This window comes from Anoplophora glabripennis, unplaced genomic scaffold, assembly GCF_000390285.2.
Source record: "Anoplophora glabripennis isolate ALB-LARVAE unplaced genomic scaffold, Agla_2.0 scaffold1116, whole genome shotgun sequence".
In the NCBI taxonomy this organism is placed as follows: Eukaryota; Metazoa; Arthropoda; class Insecta; order Coleoptera; family Cerambycidae; genus Anoplophora; species Anoplophora glabripennis.
The window spans coordinates 44,154-60,955 of NW_019417207.1; the positions used below are offsets into that span (position 1 = coordinate 44,154).

A 16,802-nucleotide genomic window follows, 5' to 3' on the forward strand; every position below is an offset into this window, starting at 1 on the left:
CCGATCCAGATTCAGAGAATTTATGCACTAAATCCAGGTCGTACAATACAAAATAAGCTTAAAATCATGATTACTGAGTACTGAAAAATCACAGGTATGCATATTTTCCTACGCAGTATCTACAGTATATGATTCGATTGCAAGGTTCTTATGTCCTAACTTACGACTCGTAAGGAAGAGTAGAACAAACTAATTATTTCCACTTTTTCAGCAATTGTATAAACCAATTTCACGAATTGGAATTCAATGGACTTTGAGATGATTTAACGAGATATTGTCTCGACAAGACAAGACTAGACAATATTGTCTCGTTTAAAGTAAAACAGGTAAAAAAGTTGAACTGATAGAATATGAAGTTTTTGTTTTGACAGATAAACGAATAATTAAAACAAATTGTTTTATCGAGAAATTGTTGAAGAATGTCGTCAGATAACGCCCGAAATGCTTCGAAATGTTCATTCGGAAGTGGAGCAAAAATTTTATTATTGTATGAAAGCGGAGAGAAACCAATTTGAACATTTAATAAAATAACATTCTTTCATTCATTAATATTTTGTCTTATTCTTTAAGTGATGACTTTATTCTCATAACCAAACCAAAATTTGAAGGTTTAAGTACCTTCTAAAATGGAAAATAATGTTAAACTAAAATTAAAATAAAAAATCTACATTTAAGATCAACACATACGATAGAATACTTACCTTATTACATAATTCTTATGGAAGAGAAGAATATACATGGTGATAAATGGAAATAAAGCTTAAAATAATATTAAATTAAAATTTATTTTTTATACCATTTGATGACAAAATTTACAATTTCTATTAAATAAGGAGGGGTGGTACAAAATTTGTATAAAACAATTAAAATTGATTATCTATCACTCCAAGGTGTTTTCTATGTAATAATAAAGTATAGTCTGTTAAGTTAATCCATTTGTACAGGTTAAACCATTTAAAATCTGTATCGTTAAACAATTTTATAAATAAATTTACTGCAATTATACAATTATTAATATTTACATAATTATGTTATCGATAATACACTCAACAAAGACTCTTGTAAAAAAAATTTGCCCGAGCACACTGTTCCGTATTAGTACATTACTGTCGAATCGTTTAATTTTCCCTCGTGTCAAAGAAACATATAAAACAAAACAGGTTAAAAATTCAACAAAACAACACAAGCCACGATTTCGAGACTGCACAATATAATATTAAAAATATCATAAACATTGTAGAATAACAACAAATAACATACAGATTATAATACACACACTACAAGGTCTTAGGTCCGTGGGATGAACAGTAAACGGAATGTTTACTTTATCAGGGTCTCTGATGCAGAGAAACTAAATGCACTCATTCGGCATGGCGAGAGTGCCAACACCTACCCTATACCGATATTTCATAGTTCATATCGTACACGCTGGTACGATCGGGCGTTGTGGGGCGCTGGGACATGTGAGCAGAACACTGAGAGTTTTGTGAGTTTAGTTCTACTGTGTCCGACATTTCCAGAGCTCTGACAAAAGACATGGGCCTCCGTCTATTGTCCGGCACAGTAGGTGTTCCGGCCCCCATCTGTGCTTTACGATGCACCTGTGGGCTCTGCGGGGGATATACAGCCACACCTCCGCGCATTGCTGGATGGTAAGGTCTGGGGGCAGTATATGTCTGCTGTGTGGGACTAGTAGGATTTGACCGATAAAAATCTGGCTGCTGAGGGGGAGGCGCGTAACCGGGCGATGTATCTTTCCACATGTACACACCCCTCTGAGGTGAGTTAGCTAATTCCCTGATATTATCCACGGTGTTGTTCGACCTTGGATAGGAAAGCTGCGCTTCTTGCCTCACGAGTTCGCCTTCTGACATGAAGCGACGCTGTGGGCTGCCGTATCCTTGAGGCATCATCTGTCGCTGAACAGTGTTTTCCTGCGGTTGAAATTCGTAATACTGTCCTGTCTGATTTGAGTAGACCACACCGATGAAGTCAGGACGTCTTGGCTGAGTTGGAGTGCTGGGGTTAGATCTGTGAATAAGCACAAGCGACTACAATACTAGCAATACAACAAAGCACAAGCAAAAGCTCTAGTTACATTCATTTCAAATAAATCTTAGGATGATACTATTCCCCATATTTTTATTTTATTTTTTTCAGTCGATGTAGTCATATACAGGCTGTCTCCTAAAAAACGCCGCAAGCCATAACTCCGTCATTTATAGTCTGATTTTAAAAAACAAAAAAATTTTATGAAATGGCTCTAAATACACTATAGAGTGAGCCTATTGGAGCATATTTGTTGTTTATTATTTTTTGAAAAGCGATAGTCAACTTTTTTTTCAAATGGCAATATAGGTTTTTTTTTTAATTATTATTGTACAGATTTCTATTTTGAATTCAACGATGTATATAAAGTTTACTTTTGTGAAACAAAAATAGCATGAAAATATTAGTCAATACCTCATTATTAGCGCCCGGTCGGTTAATTGACAACAAACATATTTTGACTAATCATGTATGCCTGGAAAACAAAATAAACAACAAAGCAAATAAATGTCATTTTAGCATTCGTGTCCCATTTTTTACGCATTATACTCTTGCTCTGTCATTTACAGTAGGTTATTTATTGAAATAAGCAAATAAGCAGTACAAAATATGAGTAATAATCAATTGACGGACATGATTCAGGTATATTTTCGGTGTAATAAAAATCATGGTGTAGGAGTCCCCCTTTACCGAGAACTATTTCCTCACAGAGAAGTTCCAGAACCACGTAGATTTGTAAGACTTGAAGAAAATTTGAGAAACTATGGTGGTTTTAAGAAACCAAAGCGAGAAGAACACCAATTTAATGAAAACATCGAGTTTAATGTTCTTATTAACGTTGAAGAAAACCCAAGAACTTCCATTCGGGAAATTTAGAGCATCAAAGAAAACTGTATTGAAAAAGCACAAATTCAAACTTCATTCCTCAAAAAGTACAGGCATTAGAGAAAACAATAGAGAACGACAGCTACAATTTGTTTCTTTAGTTGTTTTGTGTTCGTTGTTCTTCGTTTAATGTGTTTTGTCTTTAATTTTGTATAATCGTTAATGTATTTAATTAAATTGTTTTTCTTTTAATTGATATTCTTTGTATTGTTTCTTTTCTGTTAACTACAAAATTCTCTTTTGAGTTTTATTTGCTTTGCTGTATTATTTTTTGTTTTCCATGGCACAGATGATTAATTAAAATACATTTGTCATGAAATAGTGGCTGGGCGCCAAAAAAGTAGACCTTTCATATCCCCTTTCAAAAAAAAATAATAATAATAAATACGCTCCAATAAGCTCACACTATAGTGTATTTAGAGCCATTTCTCATAATTTTAAATCTTTTTTAAAATCAAACTATAAATAACGGAGTTATGGCTTGCGGCGTTTTTTGGAGACAGCCTGTATATGCAGAATGCCCCGCTTAAGACTGTAACGCCTTTATAACCTTTGAAGTTTTTGTCTGATTTATCTTTTTTTAGGAATGGTGTAGAAAACATTTTATTAACAAAAGTCGTTCATAATCAAAATTGAAGTCAAATTACTCCTCAGATCAGACAAATTACTCATTTATTATGTCATGTATATCTATTAGTATTCAAATATTCGTGATTAACCTAACCTAAATACTGTGATATACTCCCAAAAAAAATTTTGACAGAAACAGAAGTTGAACAGATCATTATGAGTAATTTTCGTTAATCAATTTTTTTCTATATAAGAAATGTCTAACATAACTTTTGGATTGTTTCAATCTATTTTTGAGTAAAAGGAAAGCTTGCATTTGGAAAGGTAGTTAAATTTTTGCTCCTATAGTTGATAAGCACCATCTTTTGAGCACAATTTGAATAAAATGGTACAAAAATTAAAAAGTTACGGAGATGATATAATCTTAAGTGGTATTTATTTCAGATGAGTTTGATTAAAACCTGTCAAATGTAATAATTTTGACCCGTATTACAAATTAAAATCAGTTTATTAATTTATTTATAAAATGAATAAAAATGTATAAACAGTTTTGCATCACTTAATTTACCAAAACATAAATGTCTTATTTACAAAGAGAAAATCAAAAATTCATTTAGTTTAGCCAAAAATTTTCAACAAAAATTGATTTTTCTTTTTAATAAAGAAATGCGCAATCCTTATTTAAGTAATAATTAAAATACCGAAATTTAAAAATTGTATGACAAATTTCACAACTTGTAACACAATGGCATATCAAAAATGGAGGATTTATTTAAATTTAATATTTTTTATAGAAATATTTATTTTTTCCGTATTATTTGGGTATTTTGCGACATGTAAAAGAAAACTAAACGTTAGTCAAACATGTCAAAGGTTATTATAGGCAGACAGATAAAAATATAATGTGAAAGTCGATATGTTTTCCTTTTCAGAACTAAGAATGATGTTACATTTTTGATTTTTTTTTATAGGTGGCAAACTACTTAAATAAATTGAGAAAAAATAAAATAAAATCCAGCCATAAATAAATAACAATATTAAAAACATTTGTCTTAGAAGTCTTAATTTTTGTGATAAGTATTAAAGTTTAAAAAAAATATGTCCAAATATCTTCTAAACAAATGAAAATATTGAAATTAGAGTAACAAGGGCAAATATTTACATAAAAAAATATTCTTAAGTCTGGACATTGCTCCTTTATTTTTGACACACAGTATTACATCCTGTAAAACAGCTTGGATGAGATAACTTTGCACATTAATGTGCAACGGACTGTCCTTAACACTACCAAAATCAAAAACCATATTCCAGTGTGAATTTTTAATTACGTTTTGCTGTTCACCCGAATATAATCATTGATGACGGTACACTACTTGCATTTATAAAACTTCTCATAAAGTACCTTTATAGAATATCTTGCATCCCTTAGATTAATTTCATTTAAAATTATTGACAATTCCTTCTCAAAATATCAACATGCTGATGAAAATGTAACTAGCCCATTTTCCACAAAATCTTGCATTTCTTTTAGTTTCTGTTATGGTAAGCAAAACATTTATCATTTGTTTAATATATGTATAATCTTAATCTTGTAACGATGCAAATAAATAAAAACAATTGCATTAACAATAATTTCAGAACTTATTAACGAGGATAATTTTCTGCAATATCTAACTGCAATTTTTGTTATTGAATACTAACTTTGTTTTAATTTGTTGCTATATAATATACTTTTGAAAGATTTAAAAACGAAGACAACTGACTACGTGTATTTTACATAGTGTTTAGTAACAAATCTGCAATACTTCAAGGGTAGCTTTCTTGAGTGAAAATAAATCAATTTATTTAACAGACTCACTCAATTAATAGAAAGGGAAAAGTAGGAGTAATTTAAAAAAGGTACACAACTTTTTATTAAAATTATAACGGAGCGCTTTCAGCAAATTATGCCATTATCAGAATAGTCTACCAGCTTTCTTCTTTTTATTATGTGTCATTTTGCTTAAGTGTAAACATATTTTTTCTCAGCTTGGAAGGTGCCGAATTACGACCCACGGAAACATCATTTGCAGGATGTTTTACATTTCCTTTACTTTTATTCAAAGAAAAGTGTTGACGAAAGTCATCGAGGGCTATTGGGTACTTTCGGTGACCATACTCCATGTGTGAGTATTGGTTTCGAAGGTTTAGAAGTGGCGACTTCAATACACTTGACAAAGAACGACCCGGTCAACTGAAAAAGTTCGAAAAAAAGGAATTGGAAATATTACTCGACCAAGATTCATGTCAAATATAATATGAACCTGCTGAATCGTTGAATGTTGATCGCACAACAGTTTCCAAAGATTTAAATGCACTCAGTACTATTCAAAAGCAAGGAAATTGGGTGCTATACGAGTTGAACCTGAGAGATGTAGAACGGCAATTTTTCACGTGTGAAAAATAGTTTCAACAGCAAAAAAAAAGGAATTTTTGCATTGTATCATTTCTGGCGATGAAAAATGGATACGTTATAATCCTAGGCATAGAAAATGGTGGGTTTTGCATGGTCATGCATCAACATCGACGACAAGACCGAATATTCATGGTTCAAAGCTCATGTGAGACCAGCTTAGTGTTGTGTGCTATGAGCTGCTTCAACCGAATGAACTGGTGAACGCTACCGAGCACAATTAATGCGTTTGAGCAGTGTATTGAAGGAAAAATTCGAGCAAATGCATGATAAAGTAAGTTTGCAACATGACAACGGTCGACTCATGAAGTCAAAAAATACTTAGAAACGTTGAAATAGGATGTTTTACCCCACCCCCCCATATTCACCAGATATTGTTCCATCGGATTACTACTTGTTCCGATCCATAGACACCGCCTGGCTAAGCAGCGCTTCCAATTTCACGAAGATACGAAAAATTGGAATGGACAATACTTTGAAAAATAATAATGTACACAATTTTTCGTAATAAAGCCTTGAATTTACGAAAAAATGCCACAAAATTAATTCGCAGTCTTGGTATTTTAAACATTTATTAAGGAAAGACAGATTTGACACATATAATACGTAAATTTTAATAAAAGCTAAGACTACTGCAAGAAACCAATTTCACAAACATGTGTTCATTTTGTCACTGTCAGTGACTAGTTTTGTCTTTTATTAAACCTATTTTTAATTAAGTGTAATGTAAAATCTTTATCTCGTGTATATGGCGTACCTTTATCTCGTTAATAAGGAGTTTAAAGTAGACACTCATTTCTGATGATGGCATCGTTGCTGAAAGCAGTCAGGTATAATTTATAACAAAGGATGATATTATATGGAACATGGTACAGATATCTGCAGCACTCAATTATGACACATTGTGCATGCTGCTAACAAGTTTAAAAAAATATTAAAAAAAGATTATTTGTGGGGCTGTAACTATTTAAGGAAGCAAAGTACTGCATTTAAATTTGTTTATTTTAGCTACCCTTTAAGTATGGCACATTCATTGCTGAATGCTCAAATTATGAAGTTATTTTTTTACTCATATGTATTCTACATTACATAATAAAAAATGATAGAACAGATTTTTCTCATAAGAGCAATATAAAATATTTAAGAACCTCTTAACGCCTAAATAAAAACATTAAGTCTGAATCTGAAAACTATTAAAATTAAATAATTTTTAAATGAACAAATAGATCTTTGAATATTGTATCAGGGTGTTTTTAAATGAAGTAGCAAAAGTCGTACCAGTGAATGTTGAGCAAAAAATAAGAGGATTCAAGTAAAAATACCTTATATGAAAGTTGCACCCCTGAGGCGATATACCCTCTATAAGGAGGGGATTGAAATTCACATTTTAATTTTTTTCTTTAACATGAGAAATGCTAGACATGAAACTTGGTATGAGCATCCTACTAATAAAGAGACAACTTTTCAATATTTTTTCGATCATTGGCGTATTTTATAAAGGAGTGAAACAGTCAACCCCATTGCAATATTTTATTAGAAACTTTTTATATGAGGCAAAATACTTGTATAAATATATTTATTGGGAAGACTGATTTATTGCGCAACCTTTTTACCTCTTGTAATTTTTCGATAAAACCGATAATTTTCTAGTAAAAATATTAGATGCGTCATCATTCACTAAAGGAGTAATTGCGGAAATTTGTAAAAATAAAGTAGGCGGATGTCATAACAAATAAATTGTTATTTATCATATTAATAAATTGACACTTTATGTCAACCAATAATAATTAGTACCAATTGATTACTTTATTATCAGAATAATTATGGCAAATAATATTTATACCAATTACGAATTTGTCGACATGCTCCAAGTGTTTTTCGAATCCAGAAAAAATAGTAACGCTGCAGTAATATTATACCATGGAAAGAAGGCTTCGCGAAACTGGTCAAATTCAGCCCAATCGTGAGGGTGCCAGAAGAGGGCATAATGTCCGAACTGTTGAAACTGAGGAAGCTATACCAGAATATCTAGAACAAGACTGTAGTACAAGCACAAGACAAGTGTCCAGGCAACTGCAAGTTTCTCACAGTCTTGTATGGAATGGAGCTCATGAAAATCTTTTATACCCTTTTCACCATCAAGAATTGAATGACCCTGATTTACCTAACCGCGTAGATTTTTGTCAATGGTACATTAATATTTCCAGGCATGATTTAAATTTCCTAATGAATATACTTTTCACCTATGAAGCAAATTTTCCTAGAGTAGGTGCAGTAAACTTTCATAATGTTCATTCATGGTCAGAAGAAAATACTCATGAAATATTTGTTTCAAGATGTCAACATAATTTCAATTTAAACGTTTGGATGGGAATTGTAGGAAATACTCTAGTAGGTCCTTTTATTCTTCCACACAGGCTTGTAGCGGCCGAGTATCTTAGATTTTTGAACGAAAATCTTCCAACATTACTTGAGAATGTACCCCTCGCTACACGTCAGGTGAAATGGTATATGCACGATGGGGCGCCTGCACATAGTACACCTGCCATTAGAGAATGGTTAAATTTAAATTACCCGAATCGGTGGATTGGTCGTGGTCGTGATGCCCCTGTTTATAGACCTGCACGTTCACCTGACCTAACGCCTATGGATTTCTGTTTGTAGAGACACAAAAAGTATTGTTTATGCCACTCCTGTTGCCTCCTTAGAAGAACTACTCTTAAGAATATTTCAGGCAGCAGATCACCTTCACAATAACCAAAGAACTGTTTGTGTGAGTGCGTTATAACTTCAACAGACGTATTAGGTTAAGCTTGCAGCAAAATAGACATTATTTCGAGAATATTCTTTAAATTTAATATTGCATTTCTTGTTTTTCGTTTGTATTAAATTTTATTTCGGATAAATAACTTTACCTAATACATGTCCCATAGTCATAAGTCATCAGACATTTTTCATTAATTAATAGCAAATTATTCTTAATGTTATTATTAAATTACCAGTTTATTGACAGAAAGTGTCAATTTATTAATATGATAAATAACAATTTATTTGTTATGACATCCGCCTACTTTATTTTTACTAATTTTCACAATTACCCCTTTAGTGAACAATGACGCATCTAATTTTTTTGCTAGAAAAACTATTGGTTTTATCGTCTTCCCAATAAATATTTTTAAATAAATAATTTGCTTCGTATAAAAAATTTCTAATAAAATATCGCAATGGGGTTGACTGTTTCACTCCTTTATAAAATACGCCAATGATCGAACAAATATCGAAAAGTTGTCTCTTTATTTGTAGGATACTCATACCAAGATTAGTCTCTAGCATTCCTCATGTTAAAGAAAAAAATTAAAATGTGAATTTCAATCCCCTCCTTTAAGAGGGTATATCACCACAGGGGTGCAACTTACATATAAGGTATTTTTTACTTCAATCCTCTTATTTTTGGCTCTACATTCACTGGTACCATTTTTGCTACTTCATTTAAAAACACCCTATATCATTGTCCAACAATCAACTAATGATCTGATCCTGCATATAACCGGAAGCAATTACTTATTTCACTGAAATATTCTTAATTATGACACACAGAAACTGAACACATAGCACAAAAATCGACAAGAACAAAAGGTACAAAGAATCAAATAATAAGCTATATTAACTTATTTATTATACATAAAACTTGCATTTACAACTAAATAAAATTAAAAAATAAATTAGTTACATATGCACAAATTACAAAATAAATATAAGGATATTTTAAAAATGCAAGGTTATGTCTTTCCGGAAAAAATAAAACCAATGGGCGTAAATTTTTATTTTCTAAAATAATTAACAATAAACAACATAGCAGTATAAAATATATAAAATATATTATTTTTTTCATGTATATATATATATTCTAATCACACTACAACAAACTGTACATTTCAATTAAAATTATTAAAGTATTTCTTTTAACTGAGTTTTTGAGCCAAAACTCACGTCAAAATATATGATATATATACGAGATGTAGCTCTAGATTTGGCTATTGAGAAATTATCGAAATATTGCGCAGCCCACTTAAAATATACTTTTCCTAATTAATATTTTGTATTTCAATAATCAAGAAAAAAAAACAGAGGGTATAATAAAAGCAGGTGGAAAAATAGTGACTGAATCAGAAAACAGACCAAAAAAATTCTACCTCAGCCTGAGAATAAGAACGTTAGTAGTTAAAAGGCTTAGAGAAATGAAAATTACACAGAGAATTTATATAAGTGATGTTACGTTAAAGAAACAAAAACTAAATTATAAAATATTTCAATAATTATGTCACAGCCAAAATTATGTTGCTTAGTAACCGCATATAGTTATCCCAGACAAAAATCAACATTTTGGAATGTAAATATTTAACAAATAAAAAAAATAACTAACCTTTAGAAAATATAAAAACTAGAATCATTATTAATAAAAAAATGTATAACATTCATTACTGTCAAACATTTGCTGGAATAACTAATTATTTGGAGCATTATTTGCTTTAATGTAAATCTAAAAAATCTATAAATTTAATGCAAAACAAGATTATACCTATTAATGTTATAATAATAGCCTTTATTATTCAACAGAAGAAATTAAATTTTGTGCATAACCTGAACGCAAAACTAAAAATAATTAAGACTTTTTTGAGACTTTTAAACGTTATTCATCACGTCTTCCTTTTAACTTTTTAGAAAAAATGAAAATATCGAACTAAATATATTTACAGCTGTTGATTTACATTTACAAATTGGCATAAACGTTTGAATATTTATAATTTATAAAAAAACTGGTTTCGTAAAATTGCATTTGTATCTTGTTTTGTATTTAATTTTCATTAGTAAAACTTAAAAATTACACGATTTGCAGAATGGGCAGTCATTAATATAAAAAGTACTAATATTCATAAAGTTAATTTTCAAACGTAGATAATTCAGTTCACACAAAATAACATCTGTACACATTATTGAGAGTTTTGGTAATGTAGATACTTGAGAGTGTTTCATTGTTTGAGAAAATAAATAAGTTACTAATAAAACTTTACTCCTAAAACATAAGGTCCTCTTTTTTTAATGTATGATCATAATTTAACCTTACACACGTATAATATGTAATTTAAGTAGTTGTCACAACTCTTGTAAAAGTAGTTCGGTAGCGATAATTACTTTTCTCTGAAAGTAAATCAGACTAGTTTAATTCTTTTATTATTCAATATAAATAAAAATTTATCTTTCAAATAATTTTTATAGAGAAAGACCATTTACCTTTGCATTAATAAAATCGAGATATAGAAATTAAATAAAAACGCATCGAAAACAACTAATTTTCTTACGAAAGCTCGCTTACCTTCTAACTGGACTAGATAGGGCCAGGGGGGTCGGTACCCCTAATGCTTTTATTCTCTGTTGCATGGTGGGAGACGGTCGCTGTGTACCTAAACTCTCCGGGGTACCGCTACGGTTTGGATCGAGTCCCCTCGGTCTTGGGTGGGGACTGCTACGAGGATAATGGACCCCTCTAGGGTGCCTTGGAGATTCACCCTCGATCGTTGGCAGGAAGAAGTTGCTTTTTGAACCGTGCCTCTGTAGAGGTGGTGTCGGTTCGCAGTCTTGGGATTGTGATGCTGAGGGTTCCATATCTAATTCACAGCCGTCACGACCAGGTGACATCTGAAAATGATACATTACATTCACAAATTTCAGATAGATAATAATAATAATCTTTATTTAGCCAATACTCATAGAAGTTTACAAATTTTCAAGTACAAACATCCTCCTCTAATACAGAAAATGGTACTGTTATTACTTTTATAAAGTAAAATTCTATGTAAATAACACAGGTCAACAAGGGTCAAGAAGCAGGCACACTAATATGCATTCCCGAAGGATTTTGGTGCGCTGAATCCAAATCTGGCCACAGAATTGCTCTATACATCAGGTTTTTGAGATATCCTAACCTAAAAGTGCAAAAAACACTTGTTTTTCGTCATATTTGAGGTTATGTAGTAATGCCATCTATTCTTTTTCAAAAAACTAATACATTGAATCTGAAAGTACAAGGCTCCCTCCTTCGAATGCCGTTGAGTTTGCTCAAATCTTTTTTTTTTTTCGTTGAGATATCACGTTGAAATTTTTAAGTTTCCCAATTTCTTAATATGCGAAAATCTACTAAGGATCCTTTAGACATCAAGCAGTCGATTGCAATTCAGAAACTACATACCAGTAATTCTGCTGCCAAATTCGGATTCAGCGCACCTAATTCCTTCGGAAATATATATTCAAGTTTCTGCTTCCAAAAAAAAAAAGTTAAATTTTGTTGGTCTGTGTAATAGTAGTCCAAGCATTATAGAGAAATGCTTACAGAAATTATTACCTGGACAAAAAAAATATGGCCGTATAGAAAATTAAATTTTAAATTGACTTTCTTGTTCTTTAATCTCGATCCAAAATGGTAAACATGGTTAAACACGTTTACATTTAAGTTCCCATACTTGCTATTTCCTGCAAGATTAGCCCACGGCAAGCCAAAAAAGTACATTATTGAAAAATTTTAAAATATTAAATATTTTTCTAGACATATCGATTTTTTGAAAAAAAAAGGCGCTCTCGAAAATTGGCTAGATCTTCTCAGCGGATAGCCCTACAGTAACGATTTTTGGTTTATTTTCTTCTCAAAGAGTTATATTATCATGCTGTTAAAAAATGTTGACGATTTTATTAATTTTAAGGATAAAAAAATAACTGAAAAGGTTGCACTTTTGTTGAGTATGTTTTTTTGAAATAACTATTTCAATTTTTATTTTATGAAAATAACTTAAAGAAAGAAAATACCGACATTTTTTCACGAATTTAAAAAAAATATATTTTTCTATGACCTTCTGGAGGCGAGATAATTTTTTTATTTAAAAAAAAATTTAGTCACAATTAACATTATACAGTGATGCGTTTGATGGAGGTTAATATTGAATAGGTACTTATATTTTCAAAAAAAAAAAATAGGATATATTTACTTGATTTTTAGTATTAGTAATTGAGTAATAAACTGAAACATGCAAGCGCTGAGTGCATCAGCTGAACCGGACGGAGAACTAGGGGGAAGCGGCAAGCGCTCGCTCTGAAAACTGATGACGTGCAGTCCAAATGGCTCGCGCTTGCAAAATCTTTGATATCTCGGCTTCTGGACCACGTACAAACATTCTTTTGTATTTAATCTGGGGTACTCGACGAGATAAACACGAATATCATAATCATTTTCGCCTTAGAAGCAAAATAGTCGTCATTTCAATAATTAATAATATTACAGTATTTTTCGTGTAATCCCTTAATTTTTTTGCTTCATTAATCATACTGACGTTATGCTTGTTGCTGGCTTTTTAACAATTACTTCATTATTTCAATAATTATTTCATTAATTAATTCTGGTGTAAAATAAGTTTAAAGAATTTAATTTATTTACAAAAATATTTAATAATACAACTATGTATAAAATAATATGTATTAAATTGTTACAATGAAAACTAACAAGTATAAAAATTGATAAAATTATTTATCGAATGAAATTCTTATTTTCTTTGTCGGATTGTTTTTTGTTTCATTTTCTTGTTCGTCTTTCATAGTTTCGTGAAGTATGTTGAAAGCATCAAGAGAATAATTGTCAACATTTTCACATTGTGACTCAACAACGGTTTCGTTGAGAAGTTTGTCGAAAGTTAGAAGGAGTTTCAAAGTTTTCACATTGTGTTGAGTCACAATGTTTGCAGACACTCGAACATTTGAAGGATTTTTTTCTACAGCTACACACTTTAGTTTTGCAACCACTTGCACAGCTACATGATATATTTTTATTATTTCCTCCGGTGTCAAGGGTTCTTCAGTATAAACTGGCATTAACATATTAACTATGACTTTCCACCCCCACTGGGTTACATCGTAGTCATTGCCCACCCATTTTTGCAATTGCAAATAAACTCTGAAGGCATCTTATCTGGCAGCTCCTTCAGTTGGAGGAAGATTTTCTAATTGAAATGAAGCTCAAGATGTAGATGTAAAAATGTTGTATTTACATTTAGCACCCCGCAGGCACGAGCAAAAGGTCAAGTGGGCGAAAGCCAACTTGCACCTTTCTAGAAATTATAATGACGATAAAAGTAAAAAATGTACGTTAAATAAAAACTAAACATTTAGGGGACTATTTTGCTTCTAAGGCGACAATGACTATAATATTTGTGTTTATCTCGTCAAGCTACCCCAGATTAAGTCATTTTTTGATCCTTAAAATTAATAAAATCGTCAACATTTTTTAACAGCATGATAATATAATTCTTTACGAAGAAAATAAACCGAAAATAGTTGTAGGGCTATCTGCTGAGAAGATCTAGTCAATTTTCGAGAACGCCTTTTTTTCAAAAAATCTATAAGTATATCTCTAAAAATAATTAATATTCTAAAATTTTTCAAAAATGTACTTTTTTGGCTTGCCGCGGGCTATACTTGCAGTAAATAGCAAGTATGGAAACGTAAATGTAAATGAGTTATAGAAGAAAAGAGAAGATTTTTAACGGTTTAATCGATATATCTCGAAAAGTAACAAAGCAATCGATACTTACAAAATATCAGTCGATAGATCTTTTTAAAACCTACAACTTTCTCATTTCAAATTTTTCAATTTGTGCTATATTTTTTTAGTTATTTTAGGAAAACCGTTTTTTTCCACCTTAATTTTTTTTCCATTTTAGATCGAGTTTAAAGAACAAGAAACTCAATTTAAAATTTAATTTCCTATACGGTCATATTTTTTTTTGTCCAGGTAATCACTTCTGCAAATTTAACATTAGGCCGTGACAGAATAAGTGACCGTGACTATAAGAGGAAATTCAGGCTATAATTTAAGCAAATAAACTGTAACAATATTTGTTTAGTTATTTTTTCCTGTAAATAAGGACCTTCCTTTTTTGTTTCAAATCGAGAATTGTTTTACCAAACTTGCTGGAATGTTTAGTAGGATTCATATACATTCCGCCAAAAAAGTATCCAGAATTTGTCATTTAAAAATTTTCTCGTAAAGTCGATTTAAATTTCTTGTTTGATGAAAAGTTGGCAGCACTGTATTCCACTCTGACGTGAAGTTTGAGAGCGAGCTGTCAAGTAGTTTGTTAACAAATGTTAATTTTGCTTCGTTTTTGAGCTACAATTAAAAAACTGAAAGGGGTGCCTTTTCACCCCTATCTCCAATTTCCACCCTTTAATTTAATAGCATTCCGCGGTTTTTTCATCTAAAATGACCCTTTGAACGATTCATGCAATAAAATTGCTTGCACGTCAAAGTTCCTTTTAACCCTGTTTTTTTGAATATAATCAATAGCTTAGTAACCCACATTTCTCATTTTTTAACACACCTATTTGGAAATAAATAAATTTTGTAAAATACGTTATTCGGTTGTTAAAGACAAGAAATAACTGCCAAAAAATTATTAATATCGATGATAAACATAAATTCCAAAGGTCAGTAAGTTTTTGATCCAATAAAATGTTCAATAGCCAAAAAATTGTCACAACCACATATAATTTTGAGGTAACGGTGTTCTTAGTTCACAAATTGTTTTTTCTGAATTTGCTTTCTGAACTTAACTTATTTATGGTGTATTCGGGTGAATGCTGTAATGCGTGCTAAATGCGAAACTATACTCACTTTATTGTAAGCGTTAGAGTTGATATTCCGAACTCCATTGCTGTTATCCATGTAAGTTTTTACTTGACTATCGTTTGTGATCGTAGCTATTGGTCCATGAGGACAATGTTTTCGTTTCGCATTGTACTTGTGTGGTTTTATTAAGCTGTAAATGAAAGAAAACATGTTATAGAAAGGAAAGTGAACGAAAAATTTTTAAAATACCTCGGGAACTGTGGCCCAAACTGTGTGTAACAACAGTTATCCCAACAACCTCTCGAAAATGGATTGTAGCCGCCTTTAAATTTCCCCGTTACTTGTTCATTTGTTGTCCGACCTCGAGACACCAAAACCATATGGAAACCTGTTAAACCAAATATTGGAATCGCCAATAAAGCTATCAGTCCCATCAGCACCATACTAAGCTTAGGTTAAGGAAATATTTTTTAAGATTAAAAATAAACAGTTGCTACAATTTTTCTAAAAATGCTCCAGAGTTAAATGTCCTTTGAGTGAAATTAATTGATACTTAGGTAGACTTATGTGTTGTTCTTTTTTTTTTAAAGATTTCAAATAATCAGTATACAGCAAACGTACGTATGGAGACTTCTTTTAGTAAAGTTCCAATAGCACTAATTCGTATTTAACAATTACAAAAACACATATTCCATATACAGGGTCGGAAAGTCCCCATGGTTCATCGGCCATTACGTGAGAGCGATAAAGTCATAGAAATTCGTGTGATAGAGAAGGATGGCTATAATGAAGGCGTCTCATAGTCACCACCCGTTTCACCCTTCCACAAATAAGATCCACTTCCACTTGTAATTCAGCGACCGGTGGTCATCTTTGTTTCCGTTGTTTGGCTTTTCTTTAATAGATGTCACTACTTATACAATTTCGACTCTGGTATTCCGATATATTAATACAATCCAATAGCAGAGGGCAGCAGGGCAGCACAACGCGTAACAAAGAAAACTTTTTACAGTAGCTAGTAGATACCTCTGTTTGTAAATCTAGTGACCTTGTTTCCCCTACTGAGAAGTTATTCAAATGGAGTATAGTGCTCAGCTGCATTTAAAGTTCATTTAGTTGTTATTTAAGTATACTTTTTAAAATGACTTAAAAATCCCAAGAAATAAAGCAAAATTC

At 31.4% G+C, this 16,802-nt stretch overlaps 1 protein-coding gene across 1 annotated transcript in view; it reads right to left on the reverse strand.

The window, feature by feature from the left end:
- Positions 1-801: 801 nt before the first annotated feature.
- The window catches only part of LOC108915436 (palmitoyltransferase ZDHHC5), a 23,674-nt gene continuing 7,673 nt past the window's right edge, over positions 802-16,802 (reverse strand). The window contains exons 5-8 of the mRNA XM_018721462.2: positions 15,876-16,070; positions 15,672-15,816; positions 11,331-11,653; positions 802-2,031 (exon numbers count right to left, since the gene is read on the reverse strand). Of these exons, the coding sequence (XP_018576978.1) occupies positions 1,395-2,031; positions 11,331-11,653; positions 15,672-15,816; positions 15,876-16,070 (1,300 nt within the window). The 3' untranslated portion in view covers positions 802-1,394. The remainder of the gene's footprint in view (positions 2,032-11,330; positions 11,654-15,671; positions 15,817-15,875; positions 16,071-16,802) is intronic.